At 40.4% G+C, this 10,405-nt stretch overlaps 1 protein-coding gene across 2 annotated transcripts in view; it reads left to right on the top strand.

Moving 5' to 3' along the window:
- The window catches only part of ACYP2 (acylphosphatase 2, muscle type), a 149,141-nt gene that overhangs the window by 59,929 nt on the left and 78,807 nt on the right, over positions 1-10,405 (top strand). The window contains exons 1-3 of one of the 2 annotated variants that reach the window (XM_015557922.1): positions 1,637-1,753; positions 5,757-5,776; positions 7,425-7,534. In XM_015557922.1, the coding sequence (XP_015413408.1) occupies positions 1,696-1,753; positions 5,757-5,776; positions 7,425-7,534 (188 nt within the window). In that variant the 5' untranslated portion in view covers positions 1,637-1,695. Of the gene's footprint in view, positions 1-1,636; positions 1,754-5,756; positions 5,777-7,424; positions 7,535-10,405 lie in introns of those variants that run through there. The other variant, XM_006778600.2, reaches the window with a different exon arrangement.

Here is a 10,405-nt window from a genome sequence, read left to right as displayed (position 1 = left end):
TCCCTTGCCCACCAGCCATTTCTGTTCAGCCTCCATATTATTCCCTTCACGACAGTGGAAATCAGTGTTTTTGGATGCTGAATCCAGATAAACCCAGATAGAAAAAACAAATCTGACTTCACTTTTACTTTCTGTATGGACAGGATCCATTAGCATATTTTCCATACAACTAGGGGCTGTCAGGTGCCATGTTATTCACCACATGCATTATGCCTGTTTTCAGGGCATATTTTAATATCCTGGTAGCACAAAGGGAAAAGACTTAAACTGAAATGCTTGCTGTGTATTGTGGTTTAAACTTTCTGGTTGTCATGAAGACTGAGAACGTTAGCTTTCTTTTTTTAACTTTTTTTTTTTAATGTTAGCTTTCTACGTATATGCCATAGAATGAGCTCTCAAAAATTACCTAGAAAACTTAACTGAGCAGAAGAAACTTTGGGCAAAATTTTAAAATTTTAGCTCAATCTAGGCAGGGCCTCAGATACTTGATGATCACTGGCCATTTTAAATGATTAAATCTAGGCAATTGGGATGTCGCTGAAAAATCATCAAAACTACAAACATGCTGTAATAGTGAACAGGAGATAAGCTTTCTTTTCTGCTTCCACTAACATAAAAGAATTTAGATTTTTAAAAGTGTCTTGCCCCCAAATATGCCAGAATTCATGGAGAATCCGGATGGAGGCCCACAGCCTCGGCCTCCCTAGAGGCGGCGGGGGAGGCCGACATCCTCCCAGGAACGGCTCCATCCCGGCAGGTTCGGCGGCCGGTCACCCGTTTAATACAAACTCAGCAGCCAGCGCCGCCGCATCACCGGTCTGCGCAGGTCTGTCTTTTCCAAAGCACTCACTCTGGGAACCGAGCTCCTGACGTCTGGGCACAGCACCGGCCTTACTGACACACAGCGGGGCGGTTTCTGAAAACCATAAATGTGAAGTGTCATACTCTCAGACTTAATAGCCAGAGGACTTTGCCTTGTGTTCAAACAATGTTCTAGCTATTAGAATCAAAGTCCTGGAAAAAGACTTCAAGAAGTCTTCTGATATTTCTTTTCTGCCTAGTCTAAGATCAGATTGTAATTAAGTCTAATGGGAAGGTCATGGTTATTTAGACAGACTGAATTTTTAAAACCTCAATAAAATTACTTTTCTTATGATGATTAAAAAATTAGAGGGGGAGGAGAAGGGGGTTGGGGGGGAAGGGCCTGGGCCATCCTCTCCTTTTTAATCTCCACATGTTCGGGAAGCTCCATGTTTCCCTTCCCCAGCTTCTGTGCGTTGGGGGCTTTGAGATGAGGATCAGTGGGCTGAACACCTGTGTTTTTAGAGCATTTGTAGCTGTGGCGTGGTTTATAGTGTTCCTTACGTTTCATTACAGTCCAGCTAGACCAGCGGTTCTCAACATGGGGGTCGCGACCCCTTTGGCGGTCCAACGACCCTTTCACAGGGGTCGCCTAAGACCATCCTGCATATCAGATATTTACATTACGATTCATAACAGTAGCAACATTGCAGTTATGAAATAGCAACAAAAATAATTTTATGGTTGGGTCACAACATGAGGAACTGTATTTAAAGGGCCAGAAGGTTGAGAATCACTGAATTCTAGACTAATATATTCCGAAAGTTTGAAAGGGAAATCGATTAAGCTGTGCATGGGTTCTCTGATGTTTTACCAGCTCTCAGGTGAACGCCAATGGCACCCGTGCACGTGGACTGTGGCCATCTGCTGGTTTCCCTGTGCTGTAGAAATGCGTGTGTTTTTGACAGTGTTAGCTTGGTGTTAGGAGTGGCTCCTAATTCCTTTTCTCGTCTTTGTTCCTGTAGCGTTTCATTTATAGTTCTGTTCTACTTCTTGATTTTACTTTAACCCATTTTGCTTTCCACTGCAGTTATTTATGTACTCATGTCTGTGTCTCTCATTAGACAATAAGGACAGTATTTTGAAGGTCAAGCTGGTGGCTTGCACGCTGTGCTTGTCCTGGGGACTTCGGAAGTGTCTCAAATTAAAGTGCTTGGGATAGTTGACTTGGAGAAAACACCTTAGCCTGGTGACCAGCTTAACTATTTGAAAGATGCTGTGATGTGTGGCTCCAGGGGACAGACCCTGGATGGATGGAGAAAGGGTGAAATGAGGCAGAACTTTATTCCATATAAAGAAGGCCTTTCTAACCAGTAAGGTGTTTAAAATCACTAAGGGCTGCTTTGTAAGGTGGTGACTGTCTGCATTCAAAATTGACACCTGCAGTCAGACCCCAGGATGAAGGGGTACATTACAATAGGAAAATTTGATTTTGCATGAAAGGCGGCTGACATCGTATGATTTCTTGAATACCAGCATTTCTCTGTAGATTTAAAATAGTATTTCCTTTGCAGTGTTCACCTCAGAGTTGCTCACGGACACATCTTTGCACAGTGAGGTGCCGTTGCAGCGGATTGGGCCTCGGCTGAGCAGCATATGGCGCTCAAGTCTTCCATAACTGAAGGGGCTGATGCCTGTCCCAGTTTCCAGAGCAGCGTGTCTGTGAAAAACCTGTCCGTGTCCTATCGGCTTCCTTGCTCTTTAGCAGATGAGGTGGAAGCAATGCAGAGAGGCCACAAAAGCCCACAGGAACGGCTCCCACACAGGCCGCGCCCCCGAGTGCTCTGCTCCAGCCAGTGCCAATCCGCTGCAGAAAATCTGTCCCCAGTTGGCTTCTTGTTTTCTTTGTGTGCCTCCTTCTGTTGCACAGTATGCTTCCGACGAGGGATCAGGACTCTCAGAAAGATTCTGGGGAAATTCCAAGTGGATTATGGAGTTTTGAATGCTAATTCCCGTGTGGTTCATTGCTTCACAAAGTTAACGGGCTGGAGGTCCTGTCACCTCTTGCTGCGAATTCCTTCTAAGGCTTTGAAATAGGGGCTGTGGTTGAGGGGCTGAGTAAATAACACCTCTCTTCATTGTGTGAGCTATTGATTGACAAGGAAGGCCAAGACTAAAGCAGAGCCCGGCTGGTGTGGCTCAGTGGGTGAGCATCAACCTATGAACCAGGAGGTCCAGGTTACATTCCCAGTCAGGGCACATGCCCAGGTTTCTGGCTCGAACCCTAGTAGGGGGTGTGCAGAAGGCAGCCGGTCAATGATTCTCTCATCATCGATGTTTCTATCTCTTTCTCCCTCTCCCTTCCTCTCTGAAATCAATAAAAATATATTTAAAAAAATAATAAAGCAGGGTTTGGGGGATGTGGTGTGTTTCTTCAGGTAAGTGCACCTTGTTATAGGCTGCACTGCCAAATCAGACACAGCCGCCAGGCACTGGCAGGCCTCCCTGTGGGCAGAGCAGAAGGCATGACCTCTGAGGGTCACCCACTCCCAGGAGAAGGTGGGAAAGGAAGCCCTTGGGCTGTGCACGGTTCTCCTTCCAAATTTACCATTAGATTGGTCACTCCTTATCTCAAAGGAGGAATCAGAAACAGGGTAGAGAGGGCAGAGCGTGGCCAAGGGTGGCACATTGATGGTTATTCCTCCTCAAAGAAGGAACTATCCTCAGGGCAAAGACGCTTTCTCCTCCAGAAGGAAGTTATAAAATCTAGAGGGAGCACAACCGTTTAGTCCTGGTTGCAGTACTGCAAGATGATCTGGACTGCAGGGTTTTGGTGTGGCGAGATAGGAAAAGTCAGGGAAGTGGTATGGTCCCAACCTGGAGAATGGCTGCTGTTCTCCCATGGGGAGAGGTGGGAAGGACTAACATCAGCAGGTCCTTGGTTGAGGCTTGCAGGAAAGCTCTGGCAGGAGCGTCCTCAGCCAAGGTTTTCCCTTTTACTCTCCCTGCTCCTGCCTGTAGGGTGACTATGGTTTGCGCTCCAGCAGCCCTCCCAAAACCTAGAGGGAAAGGCCAAGGACATCACAGGGGCCTCGGCCCTGACTTCCCCGAGGGATGGGGGAAGTGGGGAATGGGGGATGAATGCTGAAGGGAAATGTGAGGGGGCTTCCTTTTGGGGTGATGGGAATGTTGTGCAATTAGCTACTGGTGATGGTTGCAAAACTGTGACTCTACTAAATATCACTGTATAGTTAGTATACTTTGAACACTTTAAAAGGGGGTATTTAATATTATATGAATTATATCTCAATTTTTTGAAAAGTCTCACACACACACACACAAAAAGGAATGCAAAATACTCTCAGGTGCTGCTGGTGCTGCTGGTCCATGGACCGCTCTTGGAGCAGGAAAAAGCCGGACCAGATGTTTCCAATTTCTGTTTACTTCAGTTGCATGCGCTTATTTTTCATGATGCTAACCTAACAGCAGGCAGCGCTCTTCACTGTTGAGGAGCTCAGAGGGGAATGTGCACAGTGCAGCAGTGACCAAACCTTCAACTCTACTGGGCCTTCCAGGATCGTCTCACTCTTAGGGTAAACCACTGCACACGGGCCCACAGTTGTGCTGTTTTCTCTCCTGTGTTCTCTCTCTCTTCTACATGGTGTGAAAATTTTCTTGAGTTTTCTGGCACTTCCTTTTATATCTGCTAGCTAATGTCTTTCCCTCCATCTATATAACAGATTCCCTTTCAGATCGTTACTTCCACTCATCATTCCTCCACCTTTTATATGTAGCATTTAAAATATTTTTATAGCCCTACAAAAATTCCGTTTGTGAGGTTATCTTGTCTTTATTGCTTTACTACTCTTTTTCTTTATATTCTTTTGGTGCTACAATACACTATCATCAGGAAACAAATGAGATTTCTTATTATAAATCCACTTACAGAATTACATAAAATTACCTAACCCACTGAATCCTTCTGTATTTTCTTAACCAGGCTCAATTGTTGTATATTGAAGCAGTATCTTTTGCCTGATTCATCCCCTGTGATTTCCTGAGTTTTTTCTTCTATTTTTTTTTCAAATGAGATATAATTTGAATTCAGTAACATTCACCTCTTTTAAAAATAATTTTATTGATTTCAGAGAGGAAGGGAGAGGGAGAGAGAGAGCTAGAAACATCAATGATGAGAATCATAGATCAGCTGCCTTCTGCATGCCACACACTGGGGATCGAGCACTCAATCCAGGCATGTGCCCTGACCGGGAATCGAACCATGATCTCCTGGTTCATAGGGCAGAGCTCAACCACTGAGCCACACCGGCTGGGCTAACATTCACCCTTTTTAGTGAACAGTTTTATGGGGTTTGAAACATGCAGACAGTCATGTAACCACCGCAGTGGAGATATACAGAGTGCTGTCATCATCCCCCAGAGTTCCCTGGTGCCCTTTGCAGCGCTCCTCTCTCCCCTCCCAACCCTTTGCAACTGATGTTTCTTGTCCCTGTAGTTTGCCTTTTCCAGAAGGTGGAATTAACATTAAAACAGAAACATTTTATTACATTTCAACTTGGATTTAGTCCTTGTCTTTAAAGAAGAAATTCTAAAAGCTGAGGATAGGTAAATGTTACGTCAAATATACTCAACTGACCTTGTAATAAGCATTTGATTTTAGTTAGCATTTTAAAATAGACCAAATATACTGTTTGGCATTTTATGATACTTTGAATGATATATTCAGATTACTAATTTTTCCCAAAAGTGATCTTCCCTTTATCTTTTTATTTTAAAAGAAAATAAATATTTACAACACATTTGAATATATTCAGACATTAAAAATTTTGTTCATTTCATTTACTTACTATTGAATAAAACAGGTGAAAATTAAGTTAGGAAATATATGATTTTTTTAAAGGTAGACAAGCTGACTTTATTTTTATCTTTCTTTTATACAGGTGTCTGCTTCAGAATGGTAAGTCAATATAATCTGCTTTTGGTGGTGGTGGGGGGGTGGTCCTTTTTTTTTCTCCACAGTTATTTCTAATCACAAATATAGAGCAGCTTTCTACTTAGTGCTGGTCTACTGCTTATTTCCCATCCTTGACAGCAAATAAAAATGTATTTTTTATTTCTTCACATACAAATTACTGGTTGAGGTTTTTATGAGAGCTGTCTTTACAAAGTAGTCTATTAAAAACATTACAGCATTCTTAGCCTTTAGCTAATATTTCCTATGAATTTCAAAATACCTCTCTTGAGGTGGTTAAGTTAAACCTTCTGATTAGGTATATTAATACAATATGGGATCTTCCACTTGTTCTGGATGGGAGAAACCCTCTACCCAAGGGCATGTGTCTCAAATTGCATAACGAAACATGCTCATGTTGGGTAAGGTAGTGGTCCCCAGGTTTCTAGAAGTTAAAACTACTTGTTGCCTTTAAAATATTGATTTTGTTATTATACTCCTTTCCTAAAAGTTAAATGCTACTTGTATTTTCACCGACTTATCTGAGCTGGCAGACCCTAGATTAGATCTCTCTGTTCCTAACCTCTGAGTACTCTAACAGGCCCCACCTATACGCCTCCACATTTTGACATAGTTGTATCCTCTACGATCAGATTGTCTCTTTTTTGTTATTACCTATGAGAGCTTGACTTACTTTCAGAACCAGCTCGTACATCAACCCTTGATGGTTCTTTCTTTCCCTTCCTCTCTTTCTCTAAAAATAAATTTAAACAAAATTAAAAAAAATATTTCCAGGTTTTTATTTGCCAGTAGCATAAGTGAATTTGGAACCAGGAAAAGGACTTAAAAAACACACAACCTATAAAGAATAATAGGAAGCCCTAGCTGGTTTGGCTAATTCCAGGAAAAGGACTTAAAAAACACACAACCTATTAAGAATAATAGGAAGCCCTAGCTGGTTTGGCTCAGTGGGTAGAGCATCAGTCTTCGGACTGAAGGGTCCTGGGTTTGATTCTGGTCAAGGGCATATGCCCAATTTGTGAGCTCGATCCCCAGAAGAGGGAGGGCAGGAGGCAGCTGGTCAATGATTCTCTCTCATCATTGATGATTTACATCTCCCTCCCTCTCCCTTCCTCTCTAAAATCAATACAAATATATTTTTTAAAAAAAGAATAATAAGAAAAATAAATTTACCTAGAGAAGTATAACATTTGTTATAATTCAGAAAGCAACAGAATATTTTAACCCAGTACTTTCTATTGCTTATAACTGGATATTTTCCTCAGTGATTGAGAATTTTAGAGTGGTCATCATTAGAAACCCAGGTTAACAATGCACTTTTGTGTTAGCTGATGCAAGGGAATGCAACTGAATTTTATTAATCCCCAAACACATCATAAAAACTGTGTTTTGAAGTAATTCCCAGGATCAGTTTCTTTTCTCACAGCATCCTTGTCTTTACTGAAAGTGGAATTTAACAAAAATTCTACTTAAGTGAAGTTTGTTATAAATAGAGGTATTAATTACTGTTGGTCAGTTGTATAATTTTAGGAAGAAATTACCAGCTTAGTGCTTTTTGAATGTTAGAATCAAGTGTTATAAATTCTGACTTTTGATGATGGACTTTCTTTCTCTTGTTTTCTCCTGAAACCAGTACACAGAAGGTGAGGCTAAGAAAATAGGAGTGGTTGGCTGGGTGAAGAATACCAACAAAGGCACTGTTACAGGTCAAGTTCAAGGCCCTGAAGAGAAAGTCAACTCCATGTAAGTAGCAAGACTAATAACACACTCATGCCATTTATGAACTCATTTTAACGTTTCATTGGATAATAGGAATATAGTATCGATGTGCCAAATTCGGTTTGTAGATTATAACTAAACTGACATGCTTTTAGGCAGACCAACAAAGAAATTCTCAGAATTGGGGATGGAATTTCTGCATTTAGGAATGGATTTCCCACGTGGACAGGCTCTCAAAAAGATCAATGGCACCACTCTCCAATCTCTATGAATTGTGTTTTAATTCTTCTCTGACATGTGGGAAATATCCAGGATCCACGTATCTCTCATCTGAAGTGGTTGTGATAGAAGCATATGCCTTAAGATGCTTGAAGTTCTTTCCCCCCAATATATTTTATTGATTTCAGAGAGAAAGAGAGAGGGAGAGAGAGATAGAAACATCAGTGATGAGAGAGAATCACTGATCAGCTGCCTCCTGCATGCCCCCTACTGGGGATCAAGCCTGCTACCCAGGCATGTGCCCCTACTGGAAATCAAACTGTGACCTCCTGGTTCATAGGTCAGCATTCAACCACTGAGCACACCAGCCAGGCTTGAAGTTCTTAAAGTAGCCTTCAAGGCAAAAAAGATTATCATCTCCTTTTTATTGTTTAAATATATTTAAAAAAATCTAATTGTGGAGCATTTGAGGTCTTGCTCCCAGTATGTCATCAGTTTGGCTGAAATAAACTCATAAAAATTCTAAAAAAAAAATCTAATTATAATTTTATTTTTACTATCAGTGAAAGTATGTTTAATGAGCTCTATGGTTATCATAATATGAATCCTTGCCCACCAAAGGAGACCAAATTCAGAAATACAGGAAAAAGTACCCTGTCATTTTCAAAGGCCTTATCTTTTCAGGTTTGTAAATTCCACCTGTCTGCAGTCTTTGTAAAAAATAAATAAATAAATAGCTAACATTTATTGAGCATATGCAATATGTTAGGCAGTATGCTAAACACTTTATATAGATTATCTTATGTAATTTTACAAGGATCTTATGAGGGAGGTGCTAATTAATACCCAATTTATTTTCTTTTATTATTTGCAATTTATCTTTGTTTTCACTGCTTAATATTTTCAGATTTAAAAAGCAATGCTTTTTTTGTTTATTGTAATAGGTGAAATGGTAAGATACAGAGAGGTTAAAGGAAAGCTGATAATCTGCCCCTTCCCCTCTGCTTCCTTCCCTTTGGGTGACCTGTGCCAACTTTCTGAAGCTTTCACTTTCATTTAAAAGAATTTAAGCTTGGCCAGTGTAGCTCAGTGGTCAGAGTGTTAGCCCGTGCGCCACAGGGTCTCGGGTTCGATTCCTGGTCAAGGGCATGTACCGGGTTGCAGGTTGGATGCCCAGCCCCAATCAGGGCGTGTGCGGGAGGCAACCAGTCGATGTGTCTCTCACATTGATATTTCTTTCTCTCTCTCCCCCACACCCTCCCTCCCTTCCATTCTCTCTAAAAATCAATGGGAAGAATATCCTCAGGTGAGGATTAAGCATAAAAAAAGTATTTAGGCATACATTTATAATTAAGGTTTGGTGGCTTTTACTGAAATAGGATACTTAGTGCATATTTTTCTGTAATTAGTTTTGTCGTTATATGGACATTCATCAGTAAATGTATAACTACCAACTCCTTATTTTTCTAATTTCTTTATTTATAGGTACTTACTTGTGCTTGTGTATAAAACTGCACCCCAACTTGAAAAGTGGGGTCCAAAAATTCAATTTTATTAAATGTTAATGGAAAACAATATTTTTGGGTAGGATTGTCACAACATGCACAAAAGATTGTAAGACTTAATATAGGATTTAATATTGTAGAGGACTAATAGTTCACTGCACAAGGAAATGCCAAATGACTAGGAGGGAGACTGAGGATGGGGACTATGTGGAGGCGGGACATTCATGCCAATTATGTTATTTCCTAATCCATGTTGTAGCAGGTTTCTGATTAACATCAGTGCAATCGTATTATACATTCTGCTCATTTTTTCCTTCCCACCCCCTGCGCATCCCTGCCCCTCCCCCCTCACACTACCAGTAATCTGTGCTGGCGACCCGGTGCATTTTCTTCTGTATTTGTCTCCATGTTCACCTTTCATGCTCACGCGCCTCACACACTCACACACACACATACCTCTGGGTTGTGATCAATGTTTGTTTTTTAAAAATGGGATTATTGTATATGCACTTCTCTATATCTCACTTTTATCATTAAAAAATACACCCAGAAAAACTTCTCCAAGTCAAATGGTATAGCTCTAATCTATTCTTTTTAATAGCTGCTTATAATTCTACAGTATAAATGTACCATTATTTATTACCTTATTGTTGGGAACTCATTTTGTTTCCTCATGTTTTTTTGTTTTTGTTTTTGTTTTGACCATAAGACCAATACATAATAAACATTTTATTGGTTACTTTATTTTTATGGGATAGATTCCCAGGAGTGTGATTTGTTGGTTGAAGTGTCTGTGTACTGTTAACTTAAAAATATTTGTCAGATTGCTTTCAAAACAGTTCTAAACAACAGTTCTAAACAAATTACATTATTTTTCTCTTTATCTTGTCAGTAATTTTTCTTTTATCTGATTGGGGATAGAGTAATATATGACTTTTTACTATTATTTGCATTTTTAACTTTTATAAACTCAAATATGGCTCTCTTTTCTTTCTGGTTAATAAACAGACTGTAAAAGTTGTTTCCTAGGTTTCCGTCTAACTTTTTTGATGCTTTATTTATTACATTGCTTATTTACTCCATCTGGAATTTGTTTTTATTTTATGAGATTGGGGACTGACTATATTCTACCAGATGGATAGCCAGCTGTGCCAGCACTGTATTAAATAAT

The sequence above is a fragment of the Myotis davidii genome, unplaced genomic scaffold (genome assembly GCF_000327345.1).
Source record: "Myotis davidii unplaced genomic scaffold, ASM32734v1 scaffold6, whole genome shotgun sequence".
NCBI classification, from domain to species: Eukaryota; Metazoa; Chordata; class Mammalia; order Chiroptera; family Vespertilionidae; genus Myotis; species Myotis davidii.
Note: the sequence above shows the minus strand (reverse complement) of the source record. Positions and strands in the feature narration are given on the sequence as shown.